This window comes from Mya arenaria, chromosome 1 (genome assembly GCF_026914265.1).
Source record: "Mya arenaria isolate MELC-2E11 chromosome 1, ASM2691426v1".
NCBI lineage: Eukaryota > Metazoa > Mollusca > Bivalvia > Myida > Myidae > Mya > Mya arenaria.
In genome coordinates this window covers 48,920,276-48,938,693 of record NC_069122.1, presented here as the reverse complement: position 1 = coordinate 48,938,693, position 18,418 = coordinate 48,920,276, and the positions used below count along the sequence as shown (strand labels likewise).

Genomic DNA, 18,418 nt, shown 5'->3' with positions numbered 1-18,418 from the left:
ATTGATTTTTATAGTTGCAAGTTGTATCTGTATAAATTGTGTAGAGCAAAAAATTGTTTGAAGAATGTTGAATTTAGGATCTTGCAGCTGACATCGTTATAATATTTCACATATATTTGAAATTCAAATGTATTTGGGAAAAATTTATGTTAAGTTTTTAGATGAGCTCTGAATTATTTAGAACCAATCAGAAACCCATTGTCCTTGAACATTTCTCCGGTTGCAGAATGCTGTGAATAAACAGATTCAGGACAGGAGACTATGATGAAACATGATTAATGGTACCGTTGTTCGTAGAAAAAAATCAAACAGCTGCCTTAAATATTCTCTAAGGGATATGTGTTAGCTATAGACGATATTTATTAAGAAACATTAATCGTTTATCTGATTGCCCTAAGTAAAATTGCACGTTTGTCGTTGACAATCCACATTGTTTGAAACGAGACAACTAGAACAACAGAAGTTATACACCCGCAGTTATATCTTTTACTACCTTAACTGAAAATTCTAAAAATGATTTATATTGATAACATATTAAAACGATGAAATGCAGGCCATCTGTAATGCCCACATGTGCGAGCTGTTCAATATTTTAAACACCGTATGAAGAAAGGTTTGTAAATACGATATTCATCAAAAAGGGAGCACGGCTGCAGACGGTCCTTAGCTGTCTGGGTGTCGGTTATCCATTATCAAAAGTAGACCTCCTCAATTATTATTTTATGGATCTTGCAAACATGTGGGTATTGTTACTGGTAACATATTTACTATGCCTCGTGTCAATACCTTGATATTATTTTTCAGGTATTGCGAAAATAACAGTTTGGTAATCGATTAAATGATCTTTACTCCACAACAGTTAAATTTAGAATTGTGACACATGTTAGAAATGTGAATACCTGTGTACATCTGAATATTTGGAGATGTTTTTGAGTCGGAGCCAATGGTAGCGTTTTACGAAGATACAAAGGCCTACCCATGACGCAAAAAAAAATACAGAAGAAGAAGACTTTAAGAAAAAGATTTTATTATGCAAACAAATCTGACAAGATCCATAGCATAGCAGAATTAACAACAAAGTATTATTAGTTACAATGTTAGTAGCTTCGCTCTCGCATGGTATGAAACCACTGGGGTGTATATCACATACCCCTCCAGCTACTAATAGTGTAACGAATATATCTCACCGAGTACTTTAAATAATAAAATTATATTAAGAAATAATGTATTTGTTATGAAACTATTCAGTGACGCTTAAATATTGTCTCAAAATTATTTCTTAATGTATTTGTTATGAAACTATTCAGTGACGCTTAAATATTGTCTCAAAATTATATCTTAAGAAATACAAAAAAATATGTAATCAAGTTTATTTGAAACAAATACAATAACAATGTAAATATAGTAAAAAATTGTTTAACACATATATATTTTCCCGGTATGGTTACATTAAATTAAAACTGTACAAGAACGATGTATCACAGTAAATAAATGAAATAATAAGAAAAACAACAACAGTTTATAATTAACTGTTTTTAATGCTAATTTTTTGACAATTTCTTGAAGGTAACTCCTCATTACATTTGCAGATTTCTTGTTCCATCGAAGCGTCTCTTCTGAATTTAATTGTAACTTTTTCTCGACAGCTTCGTTACTTGTTGTGCTTGCAAAACGTTTTAAGACGCCATTTTGTAACCAATGACTCATGTAAACAATCGGTTACACTCAACCGATTGCTTGAATAAAAATGATATTCAATAACGTGCATGAGTTAGCTCCTCTACAATGAAAAGATAAGCCGCGAGAGAAGTTACACATTATTCGGACGCCATTTTGTTACGTCTTCTGCGGAGTATCAAAGTTACAGGGGCGGTATGAAACAAACTGGAAATTACAGGGGGTGTATGGATTATACACGTCGTGCACGTGACCGCTCTAGGCCAATCGGTTAGCGCCATTCATGTAGGAGGTGAGATATAATAATATACTGGTACAGCAAAGATGTCATCAGGAATAGTAAGTTTACATAACATATTCAAATAGTAATATGAAACTTATATACTTGAAGAAAGAATTTCATGTATTCGATTGAACTCATATAGGTAAAAGAAAGTCAGTCAAATACTGAATGGCGTCTTATTTCAAAAGCCTTAAAAGTAAATGATGCAAGATGATTTAATTCGACTGAACTTTCACTATTTATCAATTGCATAAATTGAAGAAACTTACGCCAAAAGTACAGTAAAACTGCGGTCGTTCAAACAAGCGGTCGTTCGAGAACCGGCGTTCCCTCGAGGTCGGAGCTTAGTCAACCTTCATATAAAATATACCTACGCTGCATCGAAACCTAATTATGTCAAGGAGTCGAGCAATATTCTGGGTCCCAAGTACACAAATCATGCACAAAACCTTATGGCTCCCTCGATGTCATAATTTCACACTTTTTCCCGAACGCGTGTTCCAAAATAAACAAAAAATTGCTAGGTATTAAGATTTTCGCAAGATGTGAAAATTGCAATGACAGTTAAAAGGCAATTGATTATGTGTGAAAAACCGTTTAACATTGTTAACGCATGACCGATATTAGTTGATATGGACATGTTAGAAGATAATTATGAGAAATTAATTGTGAGAAATGTTAATGAGTAAAAAAATATATGAATAAACACTACCATATCGACACAACTTTGGAATTTCTAAAAAGAATTCCTTTTTGTCACTTTGCTTTGCAATATGGTTATTTTGTATAAAAAAACCTACCGATTTATTGATATTTCTTTTACATTTTATATTTAGTATACATATTGTAAACGACAGCCTTTGAACATATGAGCGATTTCCACAGCGCAACACATAATCGGTGTTTAAGTAAACAGACTACTTCAATAATTTAGTATGCCCTACTCCTTGATTTAACCAGGATTCGTAAAAAAATTAACTACAGATCTATGAAACACATTACAACATTAATTTTCAACCGAAAAGGCGGAACAATGCAGCAAAATCATAAGGCACTTTTAGATCAACCAAAGTTTATATGAATATTTGCCAGTTGCAGTGTTTTTAATTTAGAAATATAACTCCATTATCAAAATTTGAAGAACAAACATCTTGCTCAAGTGAATATGTGAATTCGAGTCTCTAATGCACAGCTTGTCATAATTTATATACAGAAATAGGAAATTGGTTATTAATTTCAAACTTTAGGAATACAGTTCTCCTTGCATCCGGTTGTTGGTGTACATGCAATCTGGAGCAGATATGTATTCAAGATGAACATTTTGAATCAGACAACACTATTAACATGCATTCAACCTTTCAAAAATTCATAAATTACAGCAAGTTAAGGTAAAGAATACTTCTTTCTAAAACATTTCAAATAATATTAAGAAAACCGATTCATTAGATAACCATGTTTAAGTCTTAAACAATAAAGAACAGTGGTCTAATCAGGAGCTGCCGACTTATATTATAAGCCAAAACCGTCTTCGAGCTGCGAATTCAACTATAAACAAGTGAGTGCATTGCAAAGTTTAAATTTTATAATGAAGAATAAAAAAAACTGTCAAACCTAAAACATGATGACATTTGTTGTATCCTTGACAATTGACATAACACCTAAACATCCTGATTTTAATAATATAGTTTGCAATTGAGGATTTTTTTAGTTCAAAGATACCAGGGACAAACAAATCACTGTCAATTTCAATTAACTATAAAAGTATACTTGTATTATCAGAGGCGTTAATCACGTGATACATTGTTTTGATAACAGCGCCCAGTGAGACGGTATGTATTTTTGTTAAGTTTCTCTCAATAATTAAACAATTAAATTTCGTAACATCGACCATGTTCCAGCGCCCAATTTTCCCCGTTATTTGGTACCTATATTTTGTTAGACAGTTCTGTAGTTTATTTGGAATGCGTGTCACAAGTTTTCAATCGAGGCGAATTGTGCTTCGGAAATCTTAGTTACAAGCATGAACTGTCATTTATTTTTAAATGTTGTCCTTAATATACGCAATTTCGTTTACAGGGCTATTTAAAAACACTGCATGAACACCTATCGGTATGCCCTAAGTTTTGTTTCCACAGCAACGTACGTATGTTTTCGAAATAATGTTACAATCATTTTTAGAACCAAGCAGTTACGAAGTATTGTTCGAACCGAGCACTACGTAATCTTAAACGTGTTTTGAATTTGTTTTTCAGGCCGATATACTAGTCGTTGAACAGCTAAAAATACAGGTTGTATATTTATCCAATGTCTATTCTAATATTGTTTTAGTATAAATAAGAATTCTGTTTAACAGTCCGGGCATTCGTTATTTTGTATCGAAGTAAAGGTTATTTAAAATTGTATAACCCGATTCTACTTCCATAGTTATGATAACCATAAACAATTATAACACTTAAAGTATAACTATATATTTGTATACATGCAGTAGGGCATGATAGCAAGCAAAATCCATAAATGTAAATATTGAATATTTATCACATTACGACGAATGTTGATTAACCTTTGAAGTGGTTAAAATGGAGTTTTTGGATGGTCATTTCCTTCATTTTACGATTATATAGAATTCAGGTATAACGGTGAAATCGACTTGAAACAGAGCAATATAAGCGATTAAAAAAAGTTGAAACTAATGCCCGATATCTTTGAAACTGTAGCGGAATAGTTCACCTTTTATCGTTAGCTCGAAAAGAGTATCCACTACTCTACTAGTTAAAATAATATCTAAAATAATATCGCAGATATGATTTAGGATGAAATGTCGCTGCTCGGCAATGTTCATATAATGCATGTATATTTATAGAACGAAGGTTCTTATCCATGGTTTATAAGTTCATGAGAAACCTCAGGCAATTATATATCAAGGTAGAATAGTGGATGAACTCCTCCTGCTGCTCCTGCTGGCACAGCGTTTGTTTAATTATTTATTTTTTTAGAACTCTTGTCTTTTATGTTCTTATATATTTTTTTAAACTAGTAGATAATTACTGCGCAACTGATTCTTCTTGCCGTATATAGCCATGAATACGCTCGCCATTCAAGAAATGTCCATTAGATTCTAAATAGAGCAAAAAGACACGTTGACACTCATTTTACACTTGAACATATAAACATGTCAACACATAGTTTGACATCAGAAACCTATTCATCTATGGATATTGAAACTCAATCAGAAAACAGTTTAGTTTCTTCTCATCCCTTTTTGAATAAAAAACGTAAAAACATAAATTTAAAGTCTTAGATTTCATTTAAAAAACAATCAAGCCACTTTCAAATAAAAGCGGGAAAAATCGAATGGATCTAATGTGCATATTGTTTTTGGCATCTAGTATCATGTTTGTGAATGATTTCTTTGTTTTTTATACACATCAACTTAATATCGGAACGGTAACAACTAGATGAACATTAACTTTCTATAATTAACGTGCAAATAAAATAATAACTTTGCTCAAGTATACCGCTCGCTATTTATTTAAAGATTCAGTTAAATCACACAGATTAAGGTATGTGAGGATTAATTGAAAATCGAAATAGGATTTTCGGGATTTAGAAAGTTTGTCATACATGTTACTCACAGGAGGGAAAAGATGAGTTTCATTTCCTTTTGAAATGAACACTTTACGGTGAAGACTAGTAAATAAGACACAATTATGTAAATCAAAATCTTCACTTTTTTCTGATGAGCGATATATAGATTTTTTATATCATTAGAAATAACCTCTTAAATGACATTTTATATACTTTTATCTGTGAGGCCACTACTTTTATATGAATTGGTTTACAAAACCGACGGGTCTAATTTTCCGAAAAGTACAAAAAAATAAATAAAATGAATTTTACTTTTTTTTCAAAATTATGTTCCCGACCGTATTGTTTTTGGTGCGAAACGAAAGATAAACCAACAGATAAGAGTACGAATGCAATATATCGCGACTGGTTTGTTGTTCCGTAGCCGTATTCGCCAATTTAAAGTGATAGCATGTGAGCCAGTCAACAGTTATGGCAGCGCCGTTGGCAATGGCAGAATTGACGATAGCAGTCATTCTTTGTATGAAATTAATTAAAATATGGAAGAGTTGTTTAAATATCAATAGCAATAAACATTGGGAAATTTAACAGCCGACACAAACAATAACTGTCACGTTATTGTTGTTTTTCCCCGCAAATTTAGGTGATGAAAATATTGTTGTTTATAGATAAAAAATAAAAGTGTCAGCGGCTGCCATCGAATAAGTAGACACAAATATCTGTAAATTATGTGTGAGAAAACATTTGATAACATTTTATGGTTAAATATCAAATAACAGTGCACTAAGTGTGAGTGGTGAAATCGAAAGTAAAAATTCTAAGTTGACATTGGTGACCTAGTTTCACAAGTCCGGTCGGTGGTGTTTTTGAATTTTAAATCATAGAATGGTTTGGAAATACTTGTCATTGATCATGAGTCAATGTAAAGCTTGTGTTTATTCTAGATTACATGTTTATTCATGTGTGGGTTAAAAGTAGAGTAAAAACAATGAAAGAGTTGGACACATGTGTCAATGACATTTCCTAATGCCGGGAGTTGTGTGCGAAACATTCAGATAAAACAACACGGAAAACTATTTTGAATAAGTCCATTTCAATTTGTAATGAACTTGATATATCACTTTAAATGAGATTTGTTGTTGTAGCCAAGGAATACTCTTTAAAATGAAAAATGAACAAGCATAAAGTATAGATGCCCAGCGAACGCATGTATACACAAAATGGCGGAGTTGGGAGAAGATGAAAATATCCGATACATAATTATGGATTTCTCTGTCAGTTTACTATCATTGGTACATACAATTAAGTCACATGTTAGATTCATTATTTCGCTATGTGATTTTTATGTACTGATGTGGTAATTGGCTGCAAGATTTAAATTAACAATGGATTTGGTGAACATCCCATGGTAAATATCCCGGTCCAAAAATATCCGGACTTAGTATGGATCGGGTAACACACAACTAGGACCCCGCATGTTAAGGGTTATTAAAACTCAAATCTAGGTCTAGTTTGGTTTTTAGTTTTTCAGGAATTGTTTTCACAATATTAAAGCTCAAATGTCTTCATAAAATGTTACTTCCTTATTTACAAAATTGGTAATTATTTCACTTTATTGACATTTTCCAATATTGAAATAACTGAAACAATGTTTAGAAAATGTAATGTATTGTTTTAATACAGTGCGTTTTTTGTCTATTTTAATGCGTAAAATTCGCTTTCTCTTTTTTCAATTTAATATTGGTCAGTTTTTAAGTGTTCTGCATTCACTTTTGCTTTAGCATACTCTTAAAGCTAAACAAATGTCTTGCTGAGTGATATTCAATGTCTCTTTGATAAAAAGTGTAGTTTATACATGTAAACATGTTTTATAGTCAATTTCATTGATGTTTTATATGCACAGTATGTAAGATTTAAACTGTGTGTTTAATTAGAACTTTGAAACTTTGAGTGTATTGAAACATGCATTAAAATCAGTTTAAAAATTTAAAATGTCAAGTAAATGATATAAATTTTCAATGTTTTTATGTTTTTCTCTGATTTTCACCATTTAAGAGTATGTTTTGTGACTTTTTTCCTCTTTTTTTCCGACCACCCGGTGGACATTTTTTCAAAAAATTCTTGTAAACCAATAATTAAAAAAAGGAGTGGCCTGATAAATAATGAACATAAATATGTCCATTTATTTTCATTATTTTATTCAACTTCATTAAATTATATTTTACACTGTTAACATGAAATGTATCACATTTCAATATGTTAGTATGTGTTCATATTTAAAATGTATATTTGTATAGTTTAGTTTAAGTCATCAAATGCTCTGTTCTGTTTTTTCTTGACAAATGAGTGTCATTGCCAAAAAAATTAAACTCGTCTGAGATCAGAATCAGTCAGTTTTTGTTCGGATATTTAAAACCTAACGAACACTATTATTGCCGTGGATGTTCGAAATAAATTCATTTAATTTGCAATAAATGAACAATAACCTATATACTTTATGTATTCCCTGCACTATATTTTCCCCGATCTTACCTTTAAATACGCATAATAGTCATGTAATGAACTTGACCCAAGAAATGTCTTTTAATTTAAAAGAATGGTCGCAAGATCCGTTGATTTTTCTGAAAATCCTGCTGAGAATCATTCAACAATTAAAATAAAAAATTATATTATTTAATATTTTATAAGAAGTATCTCCATCTACAGAAAATAACTCATTCAGGAATCAGTTAAGCTTCTCCTTTGAAACGAAAAATGTAACACTGACACATATCTTATAGTTCATTGCTTAGAATGCAGGAAACGCAAACGCTTGTCTGTTGTTGTTTTTTGTAATTGAAAATAGTCGTAGATCTACAAGTATGTATGCCAGAGTTTTGAGTCTTGTTCTTTTTAATATCTTAACGGTTTCCAGCGTTATTACAATGGTTGAAGACTATGCCAAACAACTCAAACATCAACTTTACCAAAACTATGACAATACCTCGTTATGTTAACCTAAACAAACAGATCAGCAAACAACCAGGGCTAAGTATTTGTGTACTTTATTTCGGTCATTGGTGTATGTAACAAATTCGTTTAAATTATTTCATTGGACTGTGCTGTCACAATTTCCTAAAAGATATATTTTCCTCAGTATGAATAGTCAAACTATAGGACTGTTTAAGTTGGGATATTAAAAATGGGCCCACTATTACTTAAGCAGTTTCAATCAGTTCCATTTTTTATTTTGAAATTATTATAAGATAATTGCTTTATTTTAATTGTATTTTAAAGTACCTGACATATGTCTGTGTTACAACCATTCTAATTCAATGTTTGCTTTGTACATAAACACTAATCAACCGTCGAACATGCACAAAGAAGATATGATTAAAACGGACCGGTTTTAGCTAGGTTAATGCGCTTGGTGGGAATATTTCGGAATTGTGCAGGACTAAAATGCGATGACAACAGAGAGTTTCTGAAACATTATTCGTGCTAATCACCCTTTGTTCTAAATAATTCTCAAATACTGTTCCATTGGGATCACATTCCGCAATTTGTCAAATCATTTCTATTCGTGAAAATGAATTGCAGCCAGGGGACGTGTTTTTGATGAAAACTTCCGTCTTAAGAATGATACACTTTAAAGCTGCACTCTCACAAATTTACCGTTTTGACAACTGTTCTATTTTTTGTCTTGGAATGAGCAAATATTTGCGTAAATATCTTCAAACCAGTGATATCAGACTGCTGACAAAAGATCAGATAGCTGAATTTCATATTTCCGTTCGAAAATTAATGTTTTATGGCTTAAACTTGTTTCAAACGGTTTAAGAAAAATCCATAAAACATCAATGTTTGAACTTAATTATAAAACATATTTAATTGTTGTGAGTAAACTCATCAGCGCCATGATACTTTGATAATGTAATAGCGATTTCAAACAGCTTCAAAAGAGGTCCAAATATAAGTTCACTTTTTTAAACTGACTTTGCTATCTCATAATACAGAACAGAATATAAATCGTCACAACTATATGTATATAAACAATATACATGGCATGAGACAATGATAACATAGTTCTATTAATGAAATAATCATAAGTTTGATATAAATATTGTGAGTGTGTGTATAAGAATAATAAGAATGTTGTCGATACATAAAAGTAAATGATTATTTTAACGGAATGAGAAAGTCAGAACCACAATATAGGATAAATGGATTCCTGATAATGATCCATGTCAGCGATGTGTTCGTTGACTTTTAATTTACCATGACACTGTCAACATCTTTTCAGAAGGATTATTTTTAGATGTAATTTAATATATGTAATACTTATTCATTCACAATCTCCTACGCAGTGATCTCCATTGACGAGCAGATAACCTAGTTTTATTGTATTTCATTTCGCTGTGTTCGTTTTCGTATTCTTAAATCCTTAGATAAATGAATGTTGCATATGCAAAAGTTAAAATATATTAAAAGCACATATTCTTTTATTCCTTCATGATTTAGAACGCAGTAATGTCATTTTGTTACATCTTGAAAAACAATTAAATCGGTATTTAAGCTTCTTGGAAGATTTTGTTGGACATCTCATGCAACAAACTTTTCACGCAATATTGGGTTCTCCAAAAACACAATCATAAATTAATGCTAATACATGAAAAACACATAATAAATCTGATATATATATTTGATATCAAAGATTACAAAATTAAAGATGATATTCTTGGATTATTGGCCGTTCGAGGAATCCCACAGCTGCTTCAATTTGGCCGGGACCATCAGGGAGCTCATCTTTCGCTGCCATGTTATCAGGCTGCTATCTTCACATTGCAGAGCTGTCAGGCTGCTAACGTCACGTTGCCAAGCCGTAAGTCTGCTAACCGCACTCGGCAAGGGAATATTATAAAATGATATATATGTTCATTATTTCATGATTTAAAACGCAGTAATGTCATTTTGTTACATCTTGAAAAACAATTAAATCGGTATTTTTGCTTCTTGGAAGATTTTGTTGGACAACTCATGACACACACTTTTCACTCAATATTGGCTTCTCCAAAAACACAATCATAAATAAGAAAATACTTATAAATAAAAACACGTTATAGATCTGATATATATATATTTCATATCAATGATTACAAAATTAAAGATAATATCTGGATTATTGGCCGTTCGAGGAATCCCAAGGCTGCTCCAATTTGGCCGGGACTGTCAAGGTGCTCAGCTGCCAAGCTATCAGGCTACTCCATTCACGCTTCCAAGCTGTCAGGCTGCTAACTTTACGTTGCCAAGCTGTCAGACTGCTAACTTTACGTTGCCAAGCTGTCAGGCTTCTAACTTCACGTTGCAGAGCTGTAAGGCTGCTAACTTCACGTTGCAGAGCTGTGATGCTGCTAACTTTACCTTACCAAGCTGTCAGGATGCGAACTTCACGTTGCCAAGCCGTAAGTCTGTAAACTTCACTTGGCCAGGACATATAACAAAATGATAGAAGTTATAAAGCATAACCGTGACTTAGTTGTCGATTCATTCACCTATGTTCATGATAATTAGACGTATCACACATATTATGTCTTACAAATATGAATGTTGTTGATGAGAATAATATATTTTCTCCCTTTAACATCATCATTAACAGGGACGACAGACCATTTATGTTAAACAAGATTATTCCATCAACACTTAGAATGGACAACTTCATATTGATTTCGTAACGAGCTGTTGTCGTGAGTCAAAATATCAGATTTAAAAAGAAATTTGTCGAAGTTTGATTAAATTGTATGTATTGGTAAATATGCGCAAATGGTAATAATGTATATTGTTATGTTTAATTATAACTGCCCATTGCATTTGTTATTCATCCATCTAGAGTCTTATTAAACACTACCGGAAGCAATGATGATCTTTTTTTAGATTGTGTATCGCAGTTTCTTTAACATAATATGAGATAGGACGTAAGGATCAGTCTTAACAAGATGTCTGAGTAATAATGCTGGACGAAACAACATAATCTTGTTATTTTTTTCTATAATTAATGTAAGGTGTAGAAGACTACATCGAAATTATATTGTTTTGATCATGGTAACAGTATTGATTAAAATATAGGTGCTTAACGTCAGCAAAATTAAAATAATAAGATATAAAAAAATGTTCAGTTTCTAAAAGCAGAAACATAGCATTTGTTGTTTCTTGGGACATTAATAAATGTTGTTACCTGCCTTATATGATATGCGCATCGTCTCGGGCTCTGGAAATAGCTTCAGGCTTTTGGATGTTATATCCAATCTGGGGAAAAAGTCCAGTATTCATGACGCAACAAACATTGTATAACGAAATTATGCATTGCTCCCTATTGACAACTGTTGTTGGCTTGGACTATTTTGGATGTTTCGTAATCAGATTTGGATCTCTTTGTGAACAGAATTATATGATTCAAGCCTCCATCTGAAAGCAAGGTGATATGATAATACCTCAAATACCCCCTTTATGATAACTGCGTAGTCGATTCAGACACATTTTTAAGTATTGTTATTAACAATATTATTGCCAAGATTATACGTCTGAATGTACCCAAATACCATAGTCTGCCTTAAAACGCAGACCAATGATTATGTCATGACCAAGGGCAAGTCTTTTATTATGGTCGAAAGTCACCTAGTCTTCCATAAACCACACGCCAATTACATACATCTGTGATATGAATGTTCTATATATATATATATATATATATATATATATATATATATATATATATATATATATATATATATAATAATGCCTTCAAAAATAAATGTGTTAACATGACTTATGTACCATATTATATGAATGACGAATGGGCGAATCGAGCAAAAACTTGCGAATGCGACTGAGCGTTTGTTTATATCATTATTTTACATATACTAATATGCATTAAATGTCCTTCAGACTATTCATTTATGTAGGGCCTACATAAATTGTAAAACAGGCTTCGTACAAATCTAGCTACACTTAATGGGCCAAGAAATAGAATGTCAGTTATAGGCCACGTAGAATATTGCATTTGTTTTCGTTTTTAGAGATGTTTTTAAGCTATGAATCTGAGCATGAATACATTTTTCAAAATTGAATAGTATGTTGAGTTGTATTCATTGTCTAATACAACCATTTATTAATTGAATATTTATTATGTCACTAGACGATGGTTTAAATGTTCTAGGCGGAATCGGTAGCGTTTATTTGTGTGAAAAAGCGTGTACGTATCTTCAAAAATGTTGCCATTGCGATGATTTATTTGCAACGAAAAAACGTTATAGACTGCCATTTCTGTTTGCTAAATTACATACAGAATCTGATCCAGTCCGCTCTATAAGAAGAATCCGGGCGTACCTAATACCGGCATCCGGAATACCGCCATAAATGGCTCAGAATCCGGCTTACCTGAAGTGAGCTAGGGTGACTTTTTCAAGTATGGAGAGCACGCTGCGACCAGGTACTATTCCATTGCATCAAATGTTTCAAGATTGAATAGATCTGTTTATGTATGTTAGATGACACAACAACGCTTATTATAATTACAACATAAGGCGTTAACAGGCACGCGTCAACAGATCTAAACCGTATTAGTATGTGCATTCTGGATGGCTAGTAGATATTCATGTACAACATTTGAAACTTTTCAATCAGGCTGATTAGCCAATTATTCACTGTGAGCCATTATCAAGTTGGGTCACCTGCATGTTTATTGAAATATTCAAAACCCACATTACGGTCTTATCTTGTTAAACTTATCGCATTACATGTTAAACAAACAAATAGTAACAATACGTCATAACCAAAAATAAGTTAGATTTATGTTAGTCATTTCTATACATCATTTTACTTGAGCAGTTTAGCGCAGTTTGTACATAATTATACAAACTAATTTATTTCAAAAACATAATGCCTTAATGGTAATGTATTGCGAAACGTCACGCGAATTCATCATGGAATTTATATATATTTATTTTTATTATTTTATTTTATTTTTATTTTTATTTTTTTTGGGGGGGTGGGGGCGGGGTGCGGGGCGGGGGAGGGTAAGAACATTAATCTCTCTCCCATTTGCAGTTACGCATTCACTAGGATTCCTTTATCGAAATATGCTTTCAAAATAAGAATAAGCAAACGGCGCTTTATAGACGTTACATTTTGAAAGAATCCATACCGATTCATTTAAATAATCCAAGCTAATTCAAGTCTGTAACTTCATTAAATTAAATTCACATCAGAGGATTGCAAGTTGTCATTCTAACGACCAAAAATTATTCAACTTTATTTTTGTAAACTTAATATCTTGCAATACGACATGTTTTCATATAATGTGCTTGTTATAATCGATCATATATAACGCTAACATAAATGCAGGTATTTACGCGTTATGTTCTACTAGCAACAGACACTAGACGAGAGGCACATTGTGGTTTAATGAATCATTTATTGAGCCAAACTATTTCCCAATTGGAGGTGTATTTATGTATACATGCGGAAACATTAGGCTGGCCATTTAATATCAATCATGTATTCATAATCATATAACCAATATAAGCTGTACTATGGTATTGAATATGAAGAAACGTCATTTCTTTCATGCTGTTCGATGAAAGTTCATCAAATGAAATGATAAGAATTCATAATTTCACGCATCCTTTTTTATAATACTGAAAAAGGACATTATTTAACTTAGTTTAACTTTAATCTAAGTTACGGCCCACGAATATTCCGTATCAAAGGTAAGAAAGCAGTTTGGCCAAATGCATATTCAATTCAAATCGGCAATAACCTTATGAAAATATGACACATGCAGGAATCCATATATTCCTAATGAAATGTTCACTCATATTTAAAGTGACACTTTTATTCAAAATCAATACATACACATGTATTACAAATAAATATTTTAAGTGATACACATTTTTCTACTTACTAAATAATGCAATTATGGAAAATATTAATTACTGATAACAAGATTATAACCGTGTATTTAATAGCTGAAAACACAAATATATTAACTGATTGGTGAATGCTAAAATATTTACTGTGATCTACTATGTCTCATAAGGTAGAAATACCGTGTTTTCTTCACATTTCATTAAAATTAAACAAGGTATCCTTTATAAGAACCATTGTTTTCGACATCTATTCATCCTTATTGGTATATTAAAAGAATTGTGTTAATTGTGAAAAATCTTATTTGGGAGTAAGAGTGCATCTTAAGCATTCGCTGCAATGAAAGCAATGATTCCATATGAGTATGTTAACATTCTTATAAACATATATTGTTATATGACTTGAGAAAATCGTTAGCTTTTTCCATACGACACAATGAATGGTCCATTGTCTTGTGTTGCATCACTGATGTTTTGATCCGTTGGGAAATTCTTCTCGGTGTACGCCGGAGCTTGAACGCCGTAATCGCCGTTCAGTGTTGACGTTCTTGTTGCTATGGCAGAAACGGAAGATGTTTCTGGTGATGTTTTTTTCTCTTGGCAAATCAGACCTTTCTTTTTTACTGAAAAACAAGTATTTTTAAGAGAGAGAGAGAGAGAGAGAGAGAGAGGGGGGGGGGGGAGAATGAGAGGGAAGTGAGATAGAGAATTGGACGTTTTTCTACCTTACCTAATATTTACTATAACTCTACAAAACTATTACAGTTTTTCGCTTAACACGGAACCGATCAATTACTCATCATCAAACTCGGCCCACATCAGCACAGAAAAGGCTAAAAGAGCCATAAATAATTATCTAGTAAATATCATACTTGCAAATAACTATTACCACAAAGACGATACCCCTTACAACAAGGATGCTTGCCCAAACGATTCCGTGAATCATCCCGCATGTACTATCACAGTCTCCATTGGATCTGGAAAAAACATAAATGTATTATTTAACGATTATCGACTGATATAAACTGGGTTGCTCAATTGTGGCATTATGGGCCCGGTCTGCATAAAAGCTGATTTTGTAGAGTGTGTGTGTGTATGTGTGTTCGTGCGCGTGTACGTGCGTAAATGCGTGCGTGCGAGTGTATGTGTGTGAGTGTGTGCTGTTCTTTGTTCCAAGATTAATAAAAAACACATTAGTGCACATCCTGCATTTACAAGTAGCTCACACACGACCCCCCCCCCCCATAAACTCTATCCAGCAGGCCAACAGATCAATTCTGGTACACTCCTGTTGGCCAATCGTATGATAATCACAGGTTAAACGTGAAGTACTATAGATAATGTTTAGAATGTGATGAAGCGTATGACAGTTATATCCTATTAGTATAATGTGTAACACGTGATATATAAAAAACAGATATGTTTTACTTTAATATTGGTAAGTTGACAAAAGCGTATGCTTTTACGCCGAAAAATGAAATCTACAAATGATGGTTCTAACAAACAAAATAGAGATCATACAGCCCTTGACACTGATTGTTTTGATAATATAATCGGTGGGCAGCAATTTTGTAAACATATCTTATATCGTTTAAGTGCTGTTGTTTAAAATTTACACCAACAAATTTGATTTTATTAGCATGAAAACAACAACATGTGTTTTAATTAAGGGGATCCCAGCAAAGTATATTACTTGTGTGTGTACTATTACAGTTTTAAAATTAGTGATAAAATTGCTTTCGATGATCCTTCGTTGACATAACGTACGAAATTCAACGAATATCTTCTTTGAAAAAAATGATAAAATACTGTTAAAATGTTACCGCCAAGAAGGTAAATAATGTGTTTGTGGTCCATATGAACAGCATACTTCAGAGCTAATAAATAACTGCTTAAAAACATACAACCACATACAGTTTGACACCCTTTTCTTAAAAACTATATCGATGTTTCATTTTATATTCTATTGAGGCATATGATAAAAATAAAATGCTCTAATGTAAGATGCGATATTTTAACCTCTTGAATACTTAAATGGTGTTATAGGTTCGAACGGATGTCTGTAGGTTGGGGATCGCCACCACTTTAACATGGCATCATTGCAGGTATGTGTGTCTTCGTCAATAGAGCGGACTGAGTTAGACTCTTGGCACGCACTTGGGGGACATATATGGACTGATCAGGTAGCCAGGGAATGAGCAGATGTACCCCAATATCGAAGGCAAAATAATCATGCGAATATTGATTTCAAATATGTAGTAAACTTACGTTGAGGTTGAAGAAGGAGGGCCACCATATCTGGCTTCTACATCTGCAAAGAATCAAGTACAACACAACTTGTAACAATGTCAACTCGCGAGTCTATACACATGTATATGCATCCATCCTCTTTCATTGGTTGATGCTCATTACTTATAAAAGGGAAAATAAACTCCAAAGCATGTGGTTTGAACTGAAAATGTTATTTTACAAATAAAAGACTGCTCAAAATAGTAAATAAATTGTGTATCTTAATGGACACGTTTTGTATGTTTAACTAACAATATGTTAATGTACTGTTGATGGATTGTGTAGATATGACCATATCACATTCTTTTAAACGATGCTCAGAAAACTAAGGATGTGGAATAAGAAGAACATTGGACATGTTTTGGGTTATACAATTCTGTAAATGAAGTTGGAATAATACAAGTTTAATATGAAATATTACCCAACATATTATATATATTTTATATGAGTAACATCCAAACTATGACGAATTCATCACATGACAAAATAGAAGTACATTATTGGTGCGGAAAACATTTTTCACAACTTTCTCAATCGAAATGACTCGGCATCTCCGGTACACGTGTTATCTTTTCTGTTCCGTTATCACTGAAACAACTTTCTAGAATGGTACCATTCAGCGGTGTCGGGTCGATTCGGCCTAGTGATCATTCCACCCTAGTGATCCGTTCGGCCTGGTGATCACTGCGGCCTAGTGATCATTTCAGCCTAGTCGTTTTCGGCCTACTTTGTAGTATTAATGTTTGTGAATTAGCTTTTGCACTTTCATTTTAAACTACTTAGATTTAATTTAGTCAATTAATTTCGTATTTTTGCACTATTATTTTTATCAAATACATAAACTGTTATTCACAATTGCTCGTATATTCTCATATGCTGATTTAGCAGCAAATTATATATTTTTTTCTTTTCTTAGAAGCACTTATTCCTAACATAACGAACTCGCATGACCGGCAACCAACACAACAAAAATCACATACTTTTTTAATTATATTTTTTAACCCTTATGCTCATTCATGTTATATGCCATTTTGGAAGTTTTTACACGCATCAGCGCGGTAATTGACCACATAATTTAAGTGAAGTTAGATAAGCGTTGTTATCATTAAAGATCATTTTATCATGTTACTAAAATTTATCCATAGACACCTCCGCATTGAAAAACCCTACTCAGGGAATGTCTTATAATAAAACCGAGACACAGTCAAACATACCTTTAAGACTGAATAACAGTATCAGCAAAAAGAGCCAGATATTTTTTGCAAACATTTTCGACATCAGAAATCCTTTTTTAATATTAATTTCAAAAGTTTTATTGAATAAGACACAAACACGATTCTGTTATCTAATAATTAAAACTTGGCAATCGTATTCGAATGGTTATACATAAATGATATCTATTATTGATTACTGTTTTAAATACAATGCCATATGATTCAGTAGTGTCAAATACTAGTTCACGGATTACTCGGCCCTAAGACAAGTCGTCACATATACCAAGTCGGCGTCACGATACATAAACCACTAATATTTTCCCCTATTTTAATATCTTTGATTCAATAAACTAGTGATTTGATTTTACAATGAGATAATGTTTGGAAAAAACAAAAAGAACATTACAACACGTTATTTGTGTATGAAATGGAAGCATGATAAGAAATATTTGCTATTGCATAACTATTTC

General features: G+C 32.5%; 1 protein-coding gene across 3 annotated transcripts; it reads right to left on the bottom strand.

The window, feature by feature from the left end:
• Positions 1-14,472: 14,472 nt before the first annotated feature.
• Positions 14,473-18,086, bottom strand: LOC128240965 (uncharacterized). Of its 3 annotated transcripts, none has more exons than XR_008262345.1 (4): positions 17,949-18,086; positions 16,714-16,756; positions 15,335-15,422; positions 14,473-15,068 (listed from the first exon to the last, which is right to left on the bottom strand). XR_008262345.1 is itself a non-coding variant. In XM_052957955.1 (4 exons), the coding sequence occupies exons 1-4, from the start codon at positions 18,010-18,012 to the stop codon at positions 14,860-14,862; spliced, it is 417 nt and encodes a 138-aa protein (XP_052813915.1). In that variant the 5' UTR covers positions 18,013-18,086; the 3' UTR covers positions 14,473-14,859. The 3 variants fall into 3 exon arrangements, 2 of the variants coding, with proteins under 2 accessions (XP_052813915.1, XP_052813921.1); XM_052957955.1 differs by having other exon boundaries at positions 15,322-15,422; XM_052957961.1 differs by having other exon boundaries at positions 15,349-15,422.
• Positions 18,087-18,418: the final 332 nt, after the last annotated feature.